Source organism: Rhinolophus sinicus, linkage group LG09 (genome assembly GCF_036562045.2).
Source record: "Rhinolophus sinicus isolate RSC01 linkage group LG09, ASM3656204v1, whole genome shotgun sequence".
NCBI classification, from domain to species: domain Eukaryota; kingdom Metazoa; phylum Chordata; class Mammalia; order Chiroptera; family Rhinolophidae; genus Rhinolophus; species Rhinolophus sinicus.
The window spans coordinates 49,654,600-49,680,118 of NC_133758.1; the positions used below are offsets into that span (position 1 = coordinate 49,654,600).

A 25,519-nucleotide genomic window follows, 5' to 3' on the forward strand; every position below is an offset into this window, starting at 1 on the left:
GGCTTGGAGAGTTCTCACTGTGCTCTGGGAGGTTGACTCTATGAAGACAGAAGACAGGACCAGGGAGAACGCACACTCTGAGAAGGGAAATGAGCCCAGTTCTAGTTCTGGGACAAATCTGCATGGAGGGGAGGGATGCCGGGAAGAACGAACACAGGGAAGAGCTACAGGAAAATGTGGAGCTTGAAGTTTTGGGGAAGTTTTGAAGAAAGATCAGTACAGCTGAAAGCATTTCTCATGCTGGGAGATGAGGTCTGAGGAGAACACTTTTGGTAGAGGGGTGGAGGCTGAGATTGTGAGTAAGTGGGAGATCCCTTAAAAAGGGGACCCCTGGTGGCTCCAGATGGTTGACAGGAAATAAATCTAGCAGCTCATTAAGGAGTCAGCAATGTGGGGTTGTGTGTGGCTGGGTGTGGGTGTGTCCTGAAAGGTTGCAGAGCACAAATTGTTCTGATCAGCTACCTTAGAATTCCTGTGAAGTACCTAAAACCTGTTGTACAAATACACTGGTAAACTGAGGAATTTCCACTTCCATCATTTTTCTTCTTTTTTCTGATGGTGTGTAGATTCTAGAGAGTAGTTCAGTGCCCATGTGGCTCGGGGATGTACTTCGAATTATTTTACAAGGAGAAAAAACGGTTGAAAGTTTTCAATTGATTACATTTGTACTATAATGGACATATTGTATTGGATTAAAAGAAGAGGAATAATCAATTTTGCTTGAATTTCCTTGACAAGAGAACAGCTTTTCGGTTTCCAATGTAGTCCTATTAATTTAGTCAAATCTCAAATTCTTAACTATCTCTATTAATGTTGGGGAGCTCTGATGTAGTTAAATGTAAAACAGTAATTGTTACAAATGAATTTTTGTATAAAAGTTTGTTCATTTGTATCAGAGGTGAGTGAGGTACAAGCGTAGAATTCTACAGACATTGAAATTGCAAGTACAGTTGACCCTTGAACAACACAGCTTTGAATTGCTCAGGTCCACTTATATGTGCATTGTTTTCAGTAACTGCTATAAATGTATTTTCTCTTATGGTTTTCTTAATAAAATTTTCTTTAGCTTACTTTATTGTAGCAATACAGTATATAATACATATAACATAGAAAATATGTGTTAATCGACTGTTTACATTATTGGTAAGGCTTCTGGTCAACAGTAGTTAAGTTATGGGGAAGTCAAAAGCTGTATGTAAATTTTGACTGCACTGGTGGTTGGCACCGCTAGCCCCCGTGTGCAAGGGTTTACTGTCAGCAATTTTCAAAGGTATGTGTATGGTTTTATTAATTTCAAATAATATGAATTCAGTTTAATTATAATATTGAGTGTCTGCTACATGGGAGGCATTAATATCAAGTGCTGTTTATTGAACGTACAAGTGATTAAGACAACAGTGCATTCATCCCAAGAATCCCAACAAGGAATGTCATCCCAATAACTATAATAAAATAGTCCCCCATCCATGGTTTCACTTTCTGCAATTTCAACTGTGACCCAAAAATATCAAATGGAAAACTTCAGAAATAAGCAATTCATAAGTTTTAAATTGTGCACTGTTCTGAGTAATATGACAAAACCTCACACAGTCCCACTCTGCCCCACCTGGGATGTGAACCATCTCTGTGTTCAGTGTATCCACACTGAGTATGCTACTGCCCCTTACTCACTTAGTAGCCGTCTCAGTTATCAGAGATTTTGAGAGAGATAACACATTTGCATAACTTTTATTATAATATATTGTTATAATTTTCATATATTATTATTGTTAATCTCTTACTGTGTTTAATTTATAAATTCAACTTTATCATAGGTATTATGTATAGGAAAACATAGAATAGGTAAGATTCAGTACTGTCTATGGTTTCAGACATCCACTGGGGGGCTTGGAACGTGTACCCCCACGGATGAGGAGCACTACCGTATATAAGATGGAGGATGTGTGATATTGTAAAGGTCTGTCAACAAGATAAGGTAATCCATGGAAGCTTCACAGAAAAAATAGCATTTGAGAAAGGTCTTGAAAGAAACTAAAATTCCAACTGTCAGTCAGGAAGCCACTCCCAGTAGAAAGATGTGCATGGAAGGGAAGGCACAGGTGGCAAGGCTGGCAGAGGCGTGTGGCACCGTGCACCATGCCTGGACTTTGGAACTGGGTGGACCACAGTGTCCCCTCTGGTTTTGACACTTACTAGCTAAGTACCCACAAGTTTCCCACCCCATCTGTAAAATGGAAAAATGCCTACCTCACAGAACATTTGTGAGTATTCAATGGAAACGTTTCCAGCACAGACATGCTAAAAAAATGCTACCTTTTTCCATTTTCTAAAAGCAACTGGTCTTTCAGCATTTTGGAAACAGAGTAGAAAATAAATTTGATTTAGGGACTTTTGAAGAAACCATAGAGGCATGTTATTCTTGACCGAGGGTAATTTGATTACGTGAGTGAAAAATAGTTCATAGGGTTTTAAATTAATACATTAGTACTACAAACAATAACCCATAGTTATACTGCCTTTTTAGAAGTTCTTCAGGGTATTTTTGCATACTAAACATCAATAATACATTGTCTGAATTATTAGTGGTCTCCAACTTAGTGATGGGGATTTCTTGTATGTGATAGATATTACAGTTCATTTTTCTTTGTTCTTGGAGAGTCACCCACTTCCATTCCAAATTCTGGTCTGCACATGCTAATATTAGTGCTAGTTTATTATCCTTCGGTACCCAGTCATGGGGCACCATTCTTTGAAAGTGTCTAGACATGGCCTAAAAACACATTGGCAGTGGGGAAAACGTGGCAAGGCAGAAAATATTTATCCTAGTTATTGTCCAGATTTTTCCATCTGTCACAGAAAATACTGGAGCCCTGCTGTCTTCTTTTCTATTCCCTAACATCCCCCCCCCCACTCTACCAGTCTATCATTGTTGTTATAAGAGAATTTATTTTCTAAAAGTAGGAATTATCATAAAATTTAATTCCTGTCCTATCATTCCGGTTCCTTGACATGTTTTCAGTGTGCTGCAGAAATTGGTCTGTGCTTCTCTGATCAAATGGAATTATCCTTTATTTAAACAGCTGTTCCCTATGGACGATATGTGTTATGAGACTTAATGCTGTTTAGCATTTGGAGTCATTCTTTCCTCTTGAATTGGAAATAAGAATCAGCAAAAACTGCCATGCTATGGCAGTCCCAGCGTAATTTCACAGTCTGTCTACAGGGATAGTATTTTTGGTAGCTGGGAAATATTACACTAGTAATGCTGCATACCAATTAGTTGTATTAAAATATATATTATGTACAGCTCTGTACTTGGCTTAAAAAGTTTCCTTGACAACATCATTTAACTTCTTACTGTTCTTTTCATGTTGCTAGCATAAATATCTAATATGTTTTTGTTCAAAACATCAATTAGGCTTCAGCATAATCTTTATTAATACAGATCTGTTATTACAAGAAGACTGCTGAGCTGTGATAATTTGCACAGCAGGAACAATAAACTATCTTCTTTCTGTTTGATTCTATCCCAGAACACTTGGCTTTCTTATTCTTTTACAGAGCGCACCAAAGCCTTCCATGACCTCTTTCATAATCATAATGGCGTCTTTAAAGCTCTGATAGGAAAAAGCATGATTTTCTTCAAAGGTAAACATAATGGAAAGGCCGAAAATTACAGATAGGTTCAAAAAGACGCACATTCGTTACAGATCTCCACTTCTAATGTCTTTCCTTGTTTTCTCCATGTAGCCAGAACACCCCACTTCCTGAGGATTCAGAATGTGGAAGTCAATGCCGGCCAGTCTGCCACTTTCCAGTGCAGTGCCATCGGCAGGACCGCGGCAGGCGACAGGCTCTGGTTACAGGTACAGTCACTCATTTTCACCAGTTCAGTGAGAATCCCGGGGAAGGATACATGCCCTGGGTTAGTGCCGGGTCCCTACTGGCCAGATTACTAAGTGGCCAGATTACTAAGAGTACTAGATGGGCTAATTATTGTTCGTTACAGCCTTGTTTTGAATTTCTGCTTTTTTCTCTTTGTGTCTGCTTCGCCATTTTGCTTTGAAGATCTGGTTGTCAAATTACTTTCAGAGCAATATATTAAAGTACAAAATAGAGTTCCCTTTCCCTACTCTTCTTCTAGAGAAAAATCCAGACAGACACACACACACACACACAGACACACACACACGGACACACGCAAATGTACGTTTATGGGCCTCTTTGTAATTTGAATTTCACAGCAATAAGCCTAAACTTAGACGTTAATAACACGTCTTTCACCTTTGAGATTTAAGTAGACATTTTTTAGTGTAATCATAATTTGTGTGTTTTATAATCCTTCAAATTTCACCATGTGTATTTTGCATTGCAAATACTTTCATGGATAGATTCATGGTCTCAGGAACTCTGACCATGAATGGGGCTGAGTGACCTGTGCCCTCTAACCAGAGGCTACCCACTACCTTAGGCTCTAGGTTTCATACCCTCCCCCCAGTAGGGTTCTCCAGTTTCATTCTTGTTTCTTCCTTTTAAGCATTGATCTTCAGGCAGCTCATTCTTCACCCTGACTAGTGTTGATTTTCCCCCCCCTTCTTTCCTTACAGATCCTAAAGTTGTTTTGTTTTGTTTAATTATTTCTTATTTTGTCTGCTACTTGAGCTGCTCATGTTTTAACCCTTCCGTGTAGCTATTTCATTTCATTGGCTTCCACTTTGGCATGCTGACTTTCCTCTGCACATATCACCTCTCCACCTCCTATTGCACCTCTTCTTCTGCAGTAATAATGACTGTGATGTGTCACATTTGCGTGACACTCTATAATTTTTAAATTCCGTATCCCTTTTAATCATCACAACTAAAATAAATGGTCATTTTTATTCCTTCATTTCTGGGGACAATGGCAGACAGCCAAATGTGCTATTGCTTATTAGTCAACAGTGTGCTGACAAGTGGGGAGTATGTTCTGGAGGTGGCTTTTTTTAAAATTAAAATTTATTGGGGTGACAATTGTTAGTAAAGTTACATAGGTTGCAAGTGTACAATTCTGTAATACATCATCTATGTATCACATTGTGAGTTCACCACCCAGAGTCATTTCTCCTTCCATCACCATTTATTTGACCCCCTTTACCCTCATCTCCCACCCTCCTCCCCCCTTACCCTCTGGTAACCAACCACTAAACTGTTGTCTGTGTCTATGAGTTGTTGTTTCTTTATTTGTTTGTCTTGTTCCTTTGTTGCTTTCAGTTTTATATCCCACATATCAGTGAAATCATGTGGTTCTTGACTTTTTCTGTCTAACTTATTTTGCTTAGCATAATAATCTCAAGATCCATCCATGTCGTCACAAATGGCACTATTTCATCTTATGGCAAAGTAGTATTCCATTGTGTATATATACCACATCTTCTTTATCCAGTTATCTACAGAAGGACACTTTGGTTGTTTCCATGTCTTGGCCACAAAATAAAGCTGCAATGAACATCGGAGTACATACATCTTTCCAGATAAATGTTTTCAGATTTTTGAGGTATATACCCAGGAGAGGGATTGCTGGGTCATATGGTGGAGGCAGCTTCTTAAATACAGTTGGATCCTCTGCATCATTCCTCACCTTTCTCCTTGATGTCACTCTCTTTTCTTATATCCTCCTGTCCCCATGAGAGTGTCCCCTAGCCAGGAAGGAGGAATGTATTCAGAGGACAGGAATTGCATCTACAAATTCATCCTTATTGTTTTCTTCTCTCTATTACTTGTGTAATCACTACTTTAAAAGCTTTTGCAGTATGTGAAGCCTGTGCTTGACCCTGTTCTTCAGTAGTCAACCTTTCTCTTTATCCCACTTTTCAATTATTTTAGATTCTTGATGTTAGAGATTGGGAATTATTTTCTTAGTTAGCGGTTGTTTATTAAACTTGATCAAAATTGACTCTCTATGGTAATTGATGAGACAGACATTTTTAATTGGCATTCTTCACAATGCATTAACTACCCTTTAAAACTGAAACCATCCTTGTCATGTTTGATTTATCTCTAGAAATCTTAATTTTTCATGGAAAATTTATTTATTTATTTATTTTTACTCCTGATATTTATGTTAATGTTACTTGAGAGAATACAATACCAAGTCTAAGCTCTCACCTCAACAGAGCCTTAGGTATTTCCAAGAATTTTCAGGCAAGATGAGGATACAATTTGCTCTTTATGTTTTTGCAAATATCCTGGAGTTGGGATACTCATGCTTAAATTTGAGTATTTCCTTGGGGGTTGGGGATCTGTAACTACTTTCTATTTCAAAGCGGTAGCCTGTGTTTTAAAGAGGATCTATCACATTGCAAGGAGGAAGCTAGTAGCTACTGTTTTGGGGGACTCTGAATTAATAGGTCAGGGTGGGGCCCTGCATTCAGTATTTTGTTAAAGGCTTCCCTGGTGATTCCAGTGTGTGCCCAGGGTTCACACCTCTCACCCCCACCCCTGCCACATCTGAAACAAAGTGCAACGTGTGTTCCGAGTCAGGAAAGAAAAAGGCAAACATAAGGTATAACTGGTACCTGTATTCAGTAGCCTTGATCTGACTCTAATGTTGAACTTCTCCTGTACTATGTCTCTCTTGTTTTCATTCTATTAAATTGGCTCATAGCGTTGATAAATTGTTTTTTATAGTCAATCCATTAATGCCTTTCTTTATCGCTCCATTCTTTCTCGCCCTTCTTGTCATCGGTGACTGGATACTGCTCTGCAGATTTCCACATGGTGGTCGTGTCCAGAAGGGGATGATAAACATAGAACTGTTGTGACTTTGAAATTCTAAGTGAAACTTAGTTTGTCCTGGACTTGGTATGCTATTTGCCTTGTGAATCTTTTTGATTTTAGAATAATTTTACCGTTAAATGATTTATTTCCTCTGGTTGGATAGGCACTGTGTGGAGAGATGTTTATTTTATTGATAGCTGATGAAATAAGAATAGTGTGCTTCATTCTTGCAAGGATGGGCTTTGTTAACCTGCATGAGTGAGGTGTGGCTTCCAGCTGTGAGGAAGGCATGCAGCACTTGATGGGGTCATGGAGCCCTCCTGTCCCCTTGCCTGAGCCCCAGCCCTTCACCTCAGACCATTCTTTAGAAGTTGTGGGGAGAAGCAAACCTGGAATCATGGACTAGCTGTCGCTAGTCTAGAGGTATCAATACGGACATTTCTTCCTTATTACACTAATGCTATAGCAGTTTCAAAAATGCCTTTCTGCATATAAATTCACTTGGATCCTCAAAATAATTCTGAGATCCAGGCAGAACATTGAATGAGAAAAAATATTTTAAGAGTTTTCTATAATATAAATCTTTGTAATAATAAGTCAAGATTTAGAAATTAAGAGTATATCTTTTATTTGGGGAACATCAGTGTTTGGGAGCATAATCATTTGCAGTAAATTGTGTTAATTGTGTTACCATCTTTTGAATTCTCCCATAGTCATTTTGCACAGTTTCGTGGGTGTATTGAATGGTTTGTTGCTTGTTTTGTAGATGAGAGGTTTGAGGTGCAGGATTGTCCAAGGTCACAAAGGTAAATGGCATAGCTGGGAATAGTACACCTCTGTGTCTTTACTTTCACTTTACCACTGATTAATTCCACTATATTATGATGTCTTCTCGTACCTGGTGCTAGGTGAATAGATGATATGCACTTCCCACTTCATTAGAAGAACTTGGATGTGACTAGCGTTACATGATTAACCTCAAGGAGCCATCCTGACCCAACAAAAGTCCATATTTATTTCACGTATATATTGATCCACCTCTATGAAAAATGGCCAGTGGTTGGATTGTTTAAAATATAGATTAAATATGATACTGTCAGAGTCTTTCACAAAAGCATAATACAAGTAAATCTGATGATGACACTAATGAAGAAATGTTTATGATTAACAGATGTGTCCCATCTGCTTATGTTTTTTCTGTCTCATCTGTGGGCCGCACAGGTTATTGCCAAAGTGGAATCAGTCTTTCTAGAATACAGAACAACAAAATAAAACATAGTTCATGAGTATTATTATAGCTGCAAAGTACTTAAAACACCTCCCAGACAATGTACAGTAGGAAGACAGCATCTATAAAACTACTCTTTATAGTACAAAACTGATGTACAATGGCTTTGTTGAAGATGCTTGCTATATGCTATCAGATACGGCAATTTATGCATACAATATGGACTGTAACCATGGAAATACTCAAATGGAACGTATTTGTAAAATCATTCAAGTACTCAAAACATGACCATATTTCTTGTGATTATTAACTTTCCAATTATTTGTGGAGCCTACAGTTTGAAAATAGAGTATATATGTAAGATGCTGAGAAGAGAAAATGGCATTTTAGTGTTCTTTTTTATATGTATGTATTATTTGCTGATGCAGTTGCTGAGTTATATATTTTTATGCAGTCCTTGACCCTTTAAGCCATGTATGATTGAATTAAAATGACTAAGTTCTTTCTTAAATATTTAAAATTTTATTTTCGTACATATGCTTCTTTTTCTTGAGAAATAAAATTTTAATTTAATACCGGTTTCAGCCTTTCAATAATAAGGATGATCACCAGAAATAGTACTGATGCTTGTAAATCTGAAGATGGCTGGTGCATATTCTTTTCCAGGGAACATGGGCACCTCTCCCTCTTCTGCATCTGGTCCAGTTTGGGCATCTTTGTAACTTTTATTCAATTCATTTTTGTTACATTGCAGAGGCTCCTCCATTCCTTACTCATCTTACTGTCTTAGTCAGCTCGGGCTGCTGTAACAAACTCTCATAGACTGGGCGGCTTAAACGACAGACATTCATTTCTCACAGTTTGGAAGACTGGAAGTCCAAGATCAGGGTGGCAGCAGGGCAGGGTTCTAGGTGAGGGCCGCTGCCTGCCGGGAGACAGCCTTCTTCTGTCTGTAGCCTCACATGAGGAGAGAGATGTCTGCCTTTGTAATCCCAGTATAAGGGCACTAATCTCATCATGAAGGGGAAGGGAGGGGACACGCTCATGACCAGTTGTAACCCTAATCACTTCCCAAAGGCCCCACCTCCAAGGCCATCACACTGAGGATTAGGTTTCATGATATAAATTGTGGAGGGACACAAACATTCAGTCTACAGCCCTCAACTACCACTTCAAACTCAGAAGTCGGTGGGAAATGAAAGTGGTTCAGTCTCCAGGGCAAATGGCAGAAAGCTAGGAGACAGTAGAGCTGCCTTTTCTACAGTAAATGAATGGCAGCTTCGATCAAGCCAAGGATTAATCAGCTGGCGAAAGAAACCTGGAAAATAATCACTAACTCTTGATATTTCTGAGAGGCCTCTGTGATTTTTAAATGGCTTACTTTTTAGAATCACAAAGTTATGTAACATCTGAATTTGGAACCATCGTCACCTTAAATTCCTCATTTTATTAGTGAGAAAACGGAAGCCCAGCAAAAGTCGGAAGCTTTAACACAGTCATATATTATGTATTTATTATGATACTTATTAATGGTAACTCCATTTGCTAGTAGAAGTCAATTATAAGTATAAATTGTTTTTTGCTTATTTACAAATTAGTAAATTTTGTCACTGAGTAACCTTGCATTTCAAATAATATTGACCTTTTAACCAAATATTCTCAGATTTCTTGTGGAAAACAACAACAACACAAACCTGTTAACTTTAGAACCATCATAGTACAATATAGCTGAGTTTTACTCTTTTGGCAAACAGAGCTTGGTGTTTATTAGAAGCCACGCACCAGAATAGCATTTCAAAGTGATTTAATAACATACATCAATTCATAGAAATAGAAAAATAAATCAGATGGTGTTACTGTGGAGTCCTCTATTAAGAAACAGTTTGCAACACAGCATCTAGACTAGTACCTGTCACATAACAAATGCTCAGCAAATACCTGCTCATGGCACTTGGCTCACTGACGCCTGATCAAATCATGTATCTCCTCCAGGTAAATCTCAAAGGCCCATAACTGGACCAGGAAAACAGGCACACGAAACAGGCAAACACTGTCTATCATTCTGGGATGCTTGTTTTAGGCCTATGGTGCATCTTCAAAGGGATGGTCTTTGAGGAGAGGAGTGACCTGTAAAACCTAGTAGTATCTCCTGCTGTTTCGGAATATACAGAAAAACATCACTCAGACTTGGAGTAATTTCAGAAGCAAATGTCTTCAATGTATCATCTTTCCTAAGCCTTCATTTCTTGTACCCTTTTCCTCAGTATTTGTATTCTCTTTTGTAAAATTTTGTTCTCTAAATCTCCCCTTCAAAAATAAAATTCCTTGCCATAAGACCTCATATACCTCTATTAATCCATTTGAGTTCTCCACATGACAACAGACAGACCTGTGTCATAGTAACTGATGAATGAAACCTACCGCACTCCTTTTTTTTATATGGAATATAATTCAGTATGAGCTATTAATTTGGGAACCTTGATTTTCAAAAAATAATATTCACTTGGGATCAAAACTTTTTTGGATCCCAACTAAAATATTCACTTGGGATCAATCAATTTTAGTTGTTGGCCCAGAGGTTTGTTTCTTTTTTTTTTTCTTCTTTTTTTTGTTGAGAGTTTGATATATAATTCCACTTAACTGGGTATGAGCTACCCAATTGTGAAGAAGTATTGTCCACCAACCTAATAAATTTCTCACATTCCTTTTCTGAACTAAGATAATTGTAGGCTTTTTTTTTTTTTTTTTTTTGAGGGACAAAGGAAAATCTTGACATTTTTGTAACTTAAAATGATTCTTATAGAAATAACTCTTCTGACCTACTATAGAGTTTGGCTCATGAATGAATAAGCTAGAAATTGTATTAATAGTATGTCCATTATTGACTTCAACAGATATGTTTGAAATAAAGTAATTACAACTCCATTTGCTGAGCACTGCTGCATGCTGGGTACTCTGGTAGGTTATGTTCAGGCATTTTTTTTTCCCCTGAACTGATCCCTAAGAGAACTGTCTTATATACCCTTTCTTCTTTATAGAAGAACCTGAGGCTCTCAGTGGCCCATTGCTAGTAACAAGAGCTGGACTTCAAACCAAGCCATCTAAATGCAGAAGCTACATCCTTAACCATAATGCCTCTTACATAGCCAGGGACACAGATATTTCCTCATGGAGTCATAAATACCATGTATAGTTTAAGTCATTGCTTTTCTCAGAATTTAAAATTAAAATTATATTCATGTGAGTGGAATGTTGCCTTGGCTTTTGTATTACAGGATATACATATGCTCAACCTTTCTTGGTGACTTTTAGTTTCACTTCTAGATTTTGAGGAAAAAAATCACAACTGTATATCAGAACAATTTTGCTATTATATATAAATTCCATAAAATGATTCGAAAAGGAGAAAAATTATGGTTCCCTGGGCAAGCTTAACTTGGGTATTTTACAGCATATATATTAAAGCACAAATATAACATCATAGAAAATACCAGGAATGCACATAAAGGACTGTCTTTAGTTGCTATAGGAACCATTTGCTCCTTCAAATTTTGAGCAGTTGCAATCACATTCATTATTATTTTGGTCAGTTAAATATCCATATATATAATACAATATTTAACATTCAGACAGAAACCATCAAAAGCCTTCAAAGCATATACCATGTGTTTTAATTTAGCATGATTTTGGATTACATTAATTTAAAGGTAAAGATTTATTTTACATTGATGAAACCATATTACATGTCTAGGGAGATTCTGGAAGAAGTTAATTAATAAATTTTACTTTGTGATATTACCTAACTCAGTCAAAAAAGATATCATAAGCAGCTGGTGGTCTGAGTAGGTTGCACCAGGTAAAGCTAAGGCAGCAGTGGGATTTTTCCTCCATGGCAATCTAAAGGTCTCTGGGCCTGGATGTGCAAGTGAACTTTGAAAAGTACAGGTCAGGATGGTTCAATTTGGAGGGTAGAAGGGAAAGGTATCAACTAGTAATTTTAAGGACTGCTTGCTTTGGACCCAAGAACCATAAATCCTTTGAAAACATTTATTCTGTTGGTTTTTTAAAATCATATTCATGAAAATGTTCATTTATTTTTCTTGCTTCAAGAATCTACAGCTGTCATAAGAAGAAAAGACGGAGATAGCCATGCTCCGGAATTCTGGTGATTGCGGGCTTAGGATACTAATACTCTGCCTCGTCTGTCTCCTTTTAGTGATCCAAGTCTTGAACAAGGGTCCTGACAAGTTTGGACACTATTAGGATCGCTAGTTTTTTCCTTCTCTGTCTCTTTTTATTGGAAGGGGAGGAAAAAAAGGAAAATGTTTTAGCTAGGAGGTTTACGTATGTACCTTAGAAGTGGCCTTGAAAGTTCTAGAAGATCTCAGTCTGGTAAGCTGGAATTTCATACCTAGAAAAGAGAGAGGAAAGTTTACTTAGGTCCTTTCTTGAGATGGAAAGAAAACTTGACAACTTTCAATGGACTTTAATTTCAAAAATATCTTTTGGAGCATAAAAGTGGAATGGAGAACAAATCATGCTGCGTTTAGTTCTAGCATGACCCAGTTTGAGACAAAGCCGTAGACATCTCTGGCTGGCACACAGTGGCAGACAGGAAGTTCCTACAGAGGGTGAACTTTGAAATCATAAAGCAGATCATTATTCTCTTCTGCATCTCTCCTACTTATAAAAATGCCAGTCTTCATTCCCTCATTCAAAGGAAAAGGAATTGGCTATTGTCCAAGTGTAATAAAATTGTTTGTCTGTTATAAGAAGTGATGCCCACTAAACACAAAGGACAAATGACAAATTAATCGAGTTTCTGTTTCTTCTTAAAATTTGGAAGCCTATTATTACTTTCATTCAAGAAATGTATATTACACACTTACCATGAGCTAGATATGTGATTGTTAGGTATGCAAATGTTGCTGCAAAAGAAGGCTGCTACCCCTAGGATATGGCCCCCTTCGCCAAACTGTATTTTCTCTTCTACTATGGTGGTACCTTTACCATATAAATGACTTGATTCTTTTGCAGGAAGTGAATGACATGTTGTCAAAATGGTTCTTTGATTCATATATCATTGGAGTTTTTATAAGCCAGCAGCAAATCCATCTGTTTTCCTGGGAAAATAATTATAGTTAAAATAGTCATTCAAAAATGCAAAAATGGGAGCTTATTTTCTAACTGCTTCTTTGAAGAAAAGTTTCTTTTTATTTTGATTATAGAAATGGTAAATATATTCAGAGGTAGAGAGAATAATATAATGAACTTAATATACTCAGCATCCAACTTGAATAACTAACAATATGTGGCCAGTTGCTTCATGTATATTTCCACCTGCTCCCCCCGTGATTTTTTTGAAAGAATCTCAGTCATGTTATCAATTTAACTTGTAAATGTTTCTCTAAAACAGGGATTGGCAAACTTTTCCTGCAAAGGGCTAGATAGCAAATTTTGCGGGCCAGTTGTCTTTGTTGCAGCTATTCAGATCTGCCATTATAGTAGGAAAGCAGCTTCAGACAACACACAAAGAATGAGTGTGGCTGTGTTCAACACAGCTTTACGTATGGACACTGAAATTCAGATTTTATGTAATTTTCATTTTCAAAAGGTGTGACTCTTCTTTTGATTTTTTCCACCATTTAAAAAATGTAAAAACCGTACTTAGCTTTTATGAGCTGTACAAAACAGTCAGGGGGCTGGATTTAGCCTCAGACCCCTGCTCTAAAAGAGAAGAGCCCTTATAATAATAATAGTAACTGTATAAACCCTAGAAAAGTCAGTGTTCACATTTCCTTGATTGTCTTATAACTTTATTCCTTTTAGCAGATTGTTTGAATTCTGATTGCAGTAAAGTTTATACTTTGCAACTGGATGATGAGTGTCATACGTCCTTTGTATCTTTAGGTTCTTCATCTTGTTTCCCCATTTATGGTGGTGGTTGTTGTTGAAACTGTGCTTGTCCTATAGTTTCCCACATTTTGAATTTTGCTCTTTGCCTTCTGACAGTGTCATTTAATGTGTTCTTCTGACTAGTAGTGTGCTTCTAGCAAATTATGTCTCTGTTTGTGATGTTACCTGCCATTGATGATTATTCCTAGATTACGAATTCATTAAGGATTGGGTTGCAGAATGGCTCAATGATATCAGTCCTTCTTTGTTTCATAGATAGAATACTTCTGAAATGTAAAGTTCTTTCATATCAACTATTTGGTTACCCTGGTATATAAATCATAAAAGGAAGATGGTACAAATACTTGATGCTTTGTCTTTTTTAGCAAGTTTTCAAAATAATGAGCTTGTTCACTGGAATCCCCTAAAAGTGACCAAGGAGGTTTTAGTATTATTGTCACTATTGCCATAGTCATTACCATCAACTTGTGGATTTAAACACATTTTGATTAATCACACTTATTACCTTTATTACTGTTCAAATCTTTCACCCCTACCCAGTGGGGCTTACTAAGGTTGGGTGAACCCTGTCCTGGGCCATCTCAAATTGCTTTCTTGCTTTCTAGCATGACAATATGTCCCAGGCTTACATTTTTACATTTTCCACCTCAGTGTCCTAGGATCAGCCATTTCTCCAGGGAGTCCTGGTTCTTTTTTAGTTGGAACTGGTAATTAGAAATTATAATCTGACCACAGAGGTACTCATTACTGCTATTTAATGTTTCCGGGTCTTCCCATCAGACAGAGCTAGGATGTATATGTTTGCACACATATGCACATTTAAAAATAAAACATGTCCTGAGACCATAGTGGCAATTCCAATTCCAATTCAGAACTACCAGGCTTTTTGCCTCTTTTATCTTCATCTCTATCTTTTTTCAACTGTGTTTTCAAAAAGAGTTATGTATTTTAAGGCATATTGATTTGGAAAAGTGATGTGCTTAGCCAGCCATGTTTATGACGAGCCTAGTCTTTTAGATCATGAATGATTACACAGGCACTGCCATCTTCCTCAGATTAGAGTGTCATTGTTGTAGTTTTGAAATAAACAGGCTCAAGTCCTTGCCTTCCAAACCCAAACTTTAACCAAACAGGAAATGTCAGTCGGTGTCAGGCTCCTTAGTTTGATGGGGCTGAATTAATCCAGTCATCAGGTGGGTATTTGATTTTAAGATTAAAGAACTTCTAATTTCATTGATATATCTAATTACTGCATTTATTGTGTATAGCCTATATTATTTGGATGAATTTATAAATAAAGTTTAAACACAGGTTAGTTAAATAATATTATTCAAGTATTACAAATATGAAATGGACTACCGTATTTCCCCAAAAATAAGTCTTAGCTGGGCAATCACCTCTAATGCATCCTTTGGAGCAAAATTTAATATAGGACTTGATCTTATTTTACTATAATATAAGACCGAGTCTAATATAATATAATATAATATAATATAATATAATACCGGGTCTTATATTAATTTTTGCTCCAAAAGATGCGTTAAAGCTGATTGTCCAGCTAGGTCTTATTTTTGGGGAAACGTGGTATGTCTGTCTATTACAATGAGGTTCTAAATTCCCATAATCAATTTTTTACTTTAACATGTCTATAAGACTATTATGTGTTCAAATAATACATTACTTTAGATATCTGCATATTACTTTGACTGTCTTTATATCTATTTGCCAATTAAAGTATACTTAATATATATTCATAGTGTATGATAATACAAGTAAGAACTTCTGGTTCTAATATTCCAAACTGATAAAAATTTTCAACTTGGTTATAGCCTAGAAAGCAATGGTCAGTACTATCTTGGTTATTGAAATAAAAAATTATATGAGCTCCAGAAAGTAGATTTGTTGAGGTATTCGATTATTGTTAGATTTAGATTACATAAAAGGTTTTAAACAAAATTAGTCCATGCCCTGCTAATATTATTAGTGATCCCAGTGTTAAGAATTTCAATCAGTACCTTACAAATGAGCATATTTGAAAGTGGGATAATCAGGACTGTTTTCCCTGTTGAATAAAATAACAGTGCAGTTTGATCCCCACCTGTACAGCTGAGGAACTGGCCGTATCTCCTCCAAGCTTGTGCACTAACAGCAACTACAGAATGCCTGGGGATTGATTAATTTGTTCCAAGTGCAGCTACCTTCCCAGACCTCAATTTCTTTCAATCATTGCTCTGATTATTATGAAACTATTTCTGAAAGACTTAATATGTATCTTTTTGCTGGTAAATGACTGCTCATTTAGAAGTCCTAGATTTAGTCCACTGCATAAAGAAGATTGTAAGCCTAATTTAAATAACTATCAGTACTTTTTTTCTAGCTTGCTTAAATTGAAATACATGCGTGTTTAAAGATACTCGTGCTTTTATAAAAAGCTGTATTTTATTCCATTAAGGTCATTTCCTCTCAGATACGGCCATTATTGGTGGTTTCATTAAGTTAAACTAAGATGGGTCAGCAATTTCTCTAACAACCTTGGACTTTCAGGCATCACGCTTCGCATGGAGTATGGAGTTTTGTTCCCGACAGTTGTGTTCTAGGCTCTCTGTGCCAGTTAACTCTAATATTGTAAAGAGCGATCGGAGTGCCCACCCTTGGTGATTTCTCATCGTCCTGCTGTAATGCGGTTATTAAGAACATAGAGCTCCCGTCTTTGGCTGGACTGCCTCTTTCCAACCCTGTGAACATTGAGAGAAAACTGGCTGACAAATTCGCTCTCTCTACCCAAATGTACATTTTTATCATTTTGCTCTGCTAGAATAACAACATTTCCCCATTGGCTCCTAGATGCTCAGGAGTGCTGGCGGTTCTAAACGCATTGCCCTGTCTGATCATCCCTGTCATGGAGAAAGGGACGCTAGTGCCTTTTCACACCTTCTTGCCTCAGAAAAAACTAGCTGGTCGCTATTCCCCGCAACTCCCTGTTTAATTCTGACCTGAGGAATGGTATCGGAGGACCAAAAGGCGTCTTAAAAATCAATTTGTTTAGTCACCCATTCAATGCCTAAATCCCTTTTCATATTACTACCAGCCTTCCCTAGGACGCAGCAGGCAAGGTTTTCGTGCTAGAGAAACAGAAATAAAAATCCTGGCAGAGATCCCTGCCTTTGTGGCACTTGTATTCTCACAGGAGGTGGAGGCTAGACAATGCCATAATAAGTAAGCCATGCAGTGTGCTAGAAAGTGGTCAGTGGCATGCAGGAGAAGCTAGGCAGGAGCGGGGTAAGTAGTGCCATACAGGAGCAGGTTTCAGTGTTAAATCTAGGGTCACTGAGAATACACTTGAGCACTGTGACTGGAAGGGATGAAGGAGTTAGCTATGGGGACAAGTTGGGGAGAGCATTCCTGGAGGGAGGACCTTGTCTGGGTGGTGAAGGGACACAGGGAGCCCAATGTGGCTGGAGTCGAGGTAATGTCGCGAGTGCCTGTAAGGCAGTCACCATATTTCAGTCTATTCCTGAAAGTCAAGGGGACAGTTAACCCCTCCGCAGGGCCCTATGTCCCTACATGGTACTCGTGACACGAGTGGGGAACAAAGTCCCAGCACACAGGTTCAGATAGAGTAACACAGCTTTATTTGGGAGCCAATATCCCTCCAGAGGCCAATGCTCTGGTAAGCACAGAAGATTATACAGAATAGAATAGAATTTAATAACGAACCAAGTCCCAGAGTCAGTTGAGGTGGTGAAGGTCCCTGGTCCGGGGGAGATGACCGGGCCCACGACGGGTCTGAGGCGAGCTGGTCTTGCAGGGAAGAACTTGCAAGTTCTTGCAGCTTGCACCTCATAGAGGATCTTAGCCGAGCGCCCCGTCGGACTGCGCACAGCATTGCTGGTGTTCTGCTTTTATCCTCTTCTCGTTGGACTTGTTTACGTCTTAGGTGATAACCAGAAGTTGTTTTGGTGAACGTGTTTATCACTCAATTCTGTTATGCTCAGTTTCACACAAAAACATGTTTCTTACTTCATTCTTATCAGTCTCACACGTGTGTGGCCATAGTCTTATCCCTACTAGTAAACAACTTGTTTTGCAAACCTCAATCCAACATCTATAATACAGTTTATATGCTCTATACAGGTAACTGGCAGAGTGGTGGCGGGTCATGGCAGAGTGATGTTGGGGTGTGTGTGGTGGAGGGGTGGTGATTGTATGTGCAGGTGGGTAACACTAGTTGTGTACATTCTTGGAGATCACTCTTTTATTCCAAAATCTAAAAACTGACAATTCTTCATACCTAATTTAGTAGCAAAACTTGCCATTTTTGTAATTCATTTGCTCAAACTTGACTGAAGTGACGTGCAGCTATTTATGACCTCTGTTTTTCCTCTTTATACTTAATATTTTTAAGTTTTGGTGCAGAAATATCAGTATTTCCGGTTATGAGGTGCTGACCCAGGCTCTCCTGGGGGCATCACGTAATACACAGTATATACACTTTTTTTTTTAAAATTAAAAACAAACCTGAATTCTGAACCACATTTTACCCCAAGTGTTTCAGATAGTTACCAAGCCTCATGGCCATGACATTCAGGTACCGCTCCCATTTTACAGGCCTGGTCTTTCAATATTGGAAGGCGGCTGCCCTCTTCCCTCCTGAGCTGCCTGTTTCCAGGTGCTTACCAGCTCTTCACCTGTGGAGAAGATAAATGCTTCAATGTCCTGTTCACATTCCTCTGAGCAAGCCTTCTCATATGCTCCTCAGAAAGTAGGGTGCCGCAAGGGATTGCGGCCTTCTGCAGCCTCCTGGGGGTGTCGCCCAGCACCACCTCTCCAGATACTTTATTTCTATTTAGACAACTAAAAATTGAATTAGCTTTTAAAAACCTCCACTTTTCAATCCCTGTATACCTTTAAGTGTTGACAGTGCTCCTTAGTCACATCTTCAGTTACTTACTTGTAAAGTCTGATTTTACAAGAAGGAAGTACAGGATTTGTTTACATTTATTTTGCTTGATGTTTATCTTGTTGGTTTAAATTCATTGTTAGGCTTTGTAGAAGTCATTTACTTTTTTCCCATTTTATTCATTCATGTGCTGGTTAACTATCAACTATACATTTGACAAACAAATCTATGACTTTATCAAAGGCATTACTAGATATGTTGGAACCAAAGAAATAACCTGTGTCAAAGCTCCAGAAATGTCCTTCCACCTCTATGCTGACAAGCAGCCACAGACTCTGGTCATTCACAGATTTCTAGCCCACCCAACTTTCCCGGCATTTGTCCATGTCGCTCTCCTCCTGTCCGTGGAGATAGCATAAGCGATATGCCTGATGCCTGGCCAGTGGCCACAAACGCTGTGCCTTCCTCTTTCCTAATGGCACAGAAATAGGATTTGACACTAACAAAGTGAAGGGTGAGCTCTCTCTTCCCCTATCAGTACTCGGAGGACATCCCTTCATTTCTCCTCCATTAACCCAGCCTCTTTATGCATGTTATCTGATAATTGAGTTAACATAGAACGTAAAGTCACTGTTGGATATAACACATTTTTTCAGCATCAAGAAACAAGGGGACTCTTATTACAATATAAATGTCACGATTTCAAAGAAAAAGAATATTGTCCAATTCAATATTGTTTTCTCCCCATGTGACTTAGTCTTTCTCACGTGTTTGGGCGTTTGGTCTGCTCTCATTCCTGTGCCTCTCCATCTCTTTCTCTTCGATTTTTGAGCCTTTCCTCTGCTATGCTCCCCTTTTCTCCTATCACTTCGCCCAGCGCCTCTGCGTTCCTTCCTTCATGACTTTGTCTTTGCACTATTTCCCCCCTCTTTTCTCCTTTGTATGTCTCACTTTTTCCGCTTTCTTCCTTTATTCTCTCAGTCTTCCCACCCTCTCTTGCTGCTCTCCTGCCTCCTTTAGACTTCCGTGGTTTGTTCTCTGCTCACTTCATTCATCTTACTTAAGTCCTCAATAGCTGACAGTCTTTAGTCAGCTATTCTAGCTCGTGCTTTCAAAGTGGAATTCCCTGCTTGTCTGAAATACTGGACATGTCACAAATTTAAGTGATATGCGTCATTCAAATGATTCATCTTACAGATACTTAAATAGTGCCATGCAGCCCTAATTCTAAGTATACGAGTACATTTTAGTAGCGCTACATGCTCTTCAGTTAAATTATCTTAAGCACACTTAATCTTACTTAGTTTGGTTTGCATATTCCATTTTTAGAAATATCCACTTATGGATATTGAAGATGTGAATTTCAAGGAATATCTTTGTCCTGTGGAAAGAGGTCAGTGTAGACTGCAATTCAGAATATTACAGGGAATTTATCATAGTTGATAAAATTAAAAATGGGATTCATTTAATTTTAAAATGCTATGTAGTAAGAGAATAACTGAATTTACACTGTGGAAGCCATACAGTACCACCAAAATAAATAAAAATATTCTTCTGAATATTTGATCTTTCTCCCAAGATAAGGTGAAGTTTTTGTGTGTTTGTTTTTAGATTTTTTCTGTTATGTACTGTTTATGAAATATTAGTAAGAAAAGGTCAGTGATTTAGGTCAATTCTCTGTCCTGTTTAATCTGTTTGTAATATTCAAAATATTCAAATGACTTGATCTTAGGAACCATTTGAACTTTCGTTAAAAAACACAAATTGTTGTAAAGAGATACTAACTTGCTGTAGAGCATTTATGTTATTTAAAAATCCTTAAAAATTTTATTTCCCTTTAATATAATAATTTTAGGGAGTAAGGATTGTCCTAAAATCATTTATAATAGTGAAAAATATAAATAATTTAAATGTATAGCAATAGGGAGATTTTACATAAATAATCGCTCTAGCCATAAAGTGGGAAACATTAAAAAGCATGTTTTTGAAACGATCTAATGGTATGAAAAATTGTACAGATATCACAGGAAGTTTAATGAAAGAAATAAAACCTTTTATATATTTTGGACCACCGTTTCAAATTTTATTTGAATAAAATAATGTGTAACAGAACCGAAAAAGCAAACTGAAATATCCCGAAATATTTATCTCTAAGTGATGGGATTATATACACTTTTTCAAATGTCCGTATTTTTTTATTTCCTGTATTTAAACAATAAGTTTCTATAGTAAATATTTGAATTTAAAAATCACTTCCTTTTCATTCTCTTAAGAATATATTTTGTGTAGATCTGAAGTGTACAGGTATGTCTATTCTCTTATAGACATCTATAATCCTCTGCTGTCTGGATTGTGAATTTGCTCGACCCCACCTAAATAAAGCCTTTCTCTCGTGTGTTCTGCCCCTGCTTGGACATACGACATCTGCTTTGTGTCTCCCATTCCGTTCTCCATTCAGCTCACCAAGTGTATTTTGCCTGTGCTTTCTTTACCTGTACACCAGGTTACTTCAGAGTAGTCTTCAAATGTAGGTGCAAAAGCTGGAGTTTATGCTTTTGAACTGCAGTACATAGTGATGGTTTAATATACATAACATGAAATTTACCATTTTGACCACTTTTAAGTGTAGAATTGAGTGGCATTAAGTACATTCACAAAATTGTGTTAACTATTACCACTGTTGTTGACAAAACTTTTCCATCACCTGAAACTAAAACCATTAAGAAATAACTTCCCTTCACCCTCTCCCCCAGTCACTGGTAACCTCCATCTACTTTCTGTCCCTGTAAATTTGCCAAATCTAGATACCTCATAGAAATGGAATTTACCATATTTGTCTTTTGTGACTGGTTTATTTCACTTTACATAACATTGTCAAGGTTCATCCATATTGTAGCATGTGTCACAATTTCCTTCCTTTTTAAGGCTAAATGATATTCCCCTGTATGTGTGGACAACATTTTATTTATCCATTCATCTATCAATGGACACTTGGGTTGTTGTCCACCTTATGGCTATTGTGAATAATGGTGCTGTAAACATTGGCATAATTAGATATAATTATGTACAGTACCTAATACTTGATAATGATAATAAACAACTATGTTACTGGTTTATGTATTTCCTATCTTGTACCTTTAATTGTTATTTTAGAGTGTAGTCTTTCTACTTACAAAAACAAAGTGTGCTCTAAAACAGTGTGCCATGTTATGGTGCAGCAGCCTCATACATCTCCTGTTTACTGCGTTTCTTGATTGCATCATTCTTTCTTGATTTAATCTTGTTTTTTAATAAATTTAGTGTAGCCTCAGTATAGTGTTTATAAAGTCTCCAGAAGTGCACAGTAATGTCCTGGGCCTTCACATTCACTCACCATTCACTCACTCACTCACCAGAGCAACTTCATTCATGGTGAGTATCCTATACAGGTGAATCATTTTTCTGTCTTTTATACTGTATTTTTACTGTACCTTTTCTAGATACACAAATAATTAACATTGTATTTTAATTGCCTACAGTATTCACTACAGTAACATGCTGTACAGGCTTGTAGCCCAGGAGCAATAGGCTAAATCATGGAGCCTAGGTGTGCAGTAAGCTGTACCATCTAGGTTTGTGTAAGTCACTCTTTGATGTTTGTACAATGGCAAAACTGCCTGATGATGCATTTCACAGAATGTATCCCCATTGTTAAACAGCTCATGACTGTACATCTTCGAAAAGCCCTAGGCTTTTTCATTATCCTGATGGTCATTTTATTAGTGTCCCATTGCTGAGATAACAAATTACCACAAACTTAGTAGCTTTGTTATCTTACAGATCTGCGGATGAGAAGTCCTAAAGTAAGGTGGTGGCAGGGCTGGTTCCTCCTGGAAGCTACAGGGGAGAATCTGTTCCTTGCGTTTTACAGCTTCTAGAGACCACCTTCATTTCTTGGCTCATGGTCCCTTCCTCCGTCCTCAGAGCACATCACTCCAACCTTTGCTTTGGTGGTCACATCTCCTTCTGCATTTGACCCTCCCACCCTCCTCCTACACTGTAAGGACACTGAGCCCACCTGGTTAATCTAGCATAATCTTCCATCTCCAGATCCTTATTTTAATCACATCTGCAAACTCCCTTTTGTGTAAAGCAACACATTCACAGTTTCTAGGAACTAAGGAATAGACTTATCTTTGGGGGCCATTCTGCTGCCTACCACAATCACAATAGGTGGGTGATGTTTCTGACTGAGAGACACAGAGAACCTCTAAAATGTACTTTTAATTTTCTCTATTGGTCTTCCTTTTGTAAATAAAGACTTGCCAAATATTAGAGTCGGGGTTATAAATCTGTTAATTTAACAACCTCATATTTCTCTTCTACCTTTGGAATATTTGTTTTCCCCTGAGGCTGTGATTCTTAGAGTCAGCAAATACCAGGGGTGCCAAAAAAAAAAAAAAATGTATACAAGTGGACACTTTGGTCAATGTTGCTCAAGCAGTAGTTTGCCTTAATCAGAAGTGTCTGGATGCTGATGGTAACCACTTTGAGCACCTCTTGTAATTGCAGAAGTCAAGCATGACTTGTATTCATCTTTTGTTATTGGTATATGTTGAATATTACAATTTTAATAGTTTTCCTTTCTTAAAATGTATATACAGTTTTTGGCACCCTCTGTATTTACTGGGTTCTGTTTCTTGTACACCTATGTACATACAATGAGTTAACTGTTTCTTGACCTTGTGGACCTTATAGTCTGCTAGAAAAGAAAGATGTTATTGCAATATAACACACTTTTTGTTGACTTTTTTTCTTAAATATATTTAGAATCCTCCCTTCCTCTTTCTCATCCTTCTTTTTGTCCTTTGTTACTATGATTTGTGAAAAATATATAACCAGTTTCCCTTGACATCACTTAGGCTCCCATACTCTCTCCTTCAGTCTGTTACTGTACCCATAGATGTATTCATGTCACCCTTTTGCCTAAAATCCTTCCTTTCCTGGCATCAAGATAAAATGTAATCGTCAACATGTGCCCTTCCTTCATGCAATCTATATTGTGCTTATCTTTCTAGCCTCATCACCTGCTGTTCATGGAAGCACTCCTGTTCTAGCCATGTTGTATCAGTTTTACTTTCTTCTATGGTTCCATGCTGTCTTCGCTCTTGACTCTTGTAGCATTCTTGCTTATTGGGCTCCATTTCTTCTCCTTTACTGCCTGAGAAACTCCTGTGCATCCTCAAGCCTGGCCTTGAGTAGCTTTTCTACAAAGTCAACCCTCACACCCGTCTCCAGGAGGTCCCCTTTTCCTGGGTTTGCTGTGTTAGGCAGTTCATTGCTCTATACTGTAACTACCATGTTCCCCGAAAATAAGACCTAGCTGGACAGTTAGCTCTAAAGCGTCTTTTGGAGCAAAAATTAATATAAGACCCGATCGTACATTGTATTATATAAGACCCGGTCTTATTTTACTATAATATTGTAAAATAATATAAGACCGTGTCTTATATTAATTTTTGCTCCAAAAGAAGCATTAGAGCTGATTATCCAGCTAGGTCTTATTTCCGGGGAAACACGGTATTATTGCTTACTTGTCTGTTTTTCTAACCAGACTATAAATTCAGTTAGGTAAAGGATTATTCTTTTAATTCTATGCCCCCTGTATATTGATAGAGTGCCTATCTCATAAAACATTTTTACTAAGTGTTGGCTGAATGAATTCTTGGATTCATATACATGTGAATGATTTAATACAAAGTGACCTGCAGATTTGAGTAAGATTTATAATTTGGTATGGACCCTAAGCTAAAATGATTGCTAGTTAGCTCTTGGTCTCTCCTTCCTACGTACTATTTCTCTTGAAGAAGCTAAATCTAACTTTTGGTGTGATTAAATACATAGGATTAAAACAAAACGAAACAAAAAACAACAACAAAAAATCCTTATTCCTGAGAGTTCATGACGTGATTCATTACAGTTGTGTAGAGTTGTTAGTTTGAAGGTGTTCATTTTAAAGGACGAATCTGTGGCATGAAGATAACAACTGTCAAGTAATAGTCCTCTCAGCATATGTATAAATTCAAAAAGGAGGTTTTCTTAAACTTGAGGGCCCTCAGTACAGCCTTGAATGGTTGTGAGGGATCATTAAGTGCATACTTTAAAATTCTTTTGAGTAAACATTCTTTTGAGACAGGCTTATTTTATTAGGACAGATATTACAGGATTGCTATAGAAGTATATTCTTATAAGATTCATGCCACAAGTAAGTAAATAAATAAGTAGATAACCCTTTTGTTGTTGTTATCATTAATAAGCAAAACAAATTCTTAAAGGTATGATTTTTTCCCCCTTTCTTTAGGGCTTAATTTTTTTTTCCCTCAAAGCTGAAGATTTGATTTTATTTCAGTTTTAAAAAAGACAAACTAATTTTATAGAATGGTAGGTCTAAGATTACTCCTATGGGTAGAATTTGATTATTTATTTGGGGGAGAAGATGGGGGACAATGTATGCAATACAGAGAGGAATACTGTAATTAATAATACAGGATTGATTCTGTTTTGTTTTTCTAAATTCTTGGTGCTCTCTTCAGACCAAATTTAGAGGATTTAATAAACACACACACTCACACACACACACACCACATGTAAGGAATCTATGTAACTTCACATTCTGAATTATGACTTTTTAAACTCTTAACAAGGCTGTTTTGACAGATAATGCTAGAGATGATACTGAT

General features: G+C 37.4%; 1 protein-coding gene across 16 annotated transcripts in view; it reads left to right on the forward strand.

Moving 5' to 3' along the window:
- Positions 1 to 25,519, forward strand: part of PTPRM (protein tyrosine phosphatase receptor type M) — an 809,264-nt gene that overhangs the window by 320,499 nt on the left and 463,246 nt on the right. For all 16 annotated transcript variants that reach the window (XM_019755746.2, XM_074340345.1, XM_074340346.1 and 13 more), the window contains exon 5: positions 3,751 to 3,866. In XM_019755746.2, coding sequence (XP_019611305.1) covers positions 3,751 to 3,866 — 116 coding nt within the window. The remainder of the gene's footprint in view (positions 1 to 3,750; positions 3,867 to 25,519) is intronic.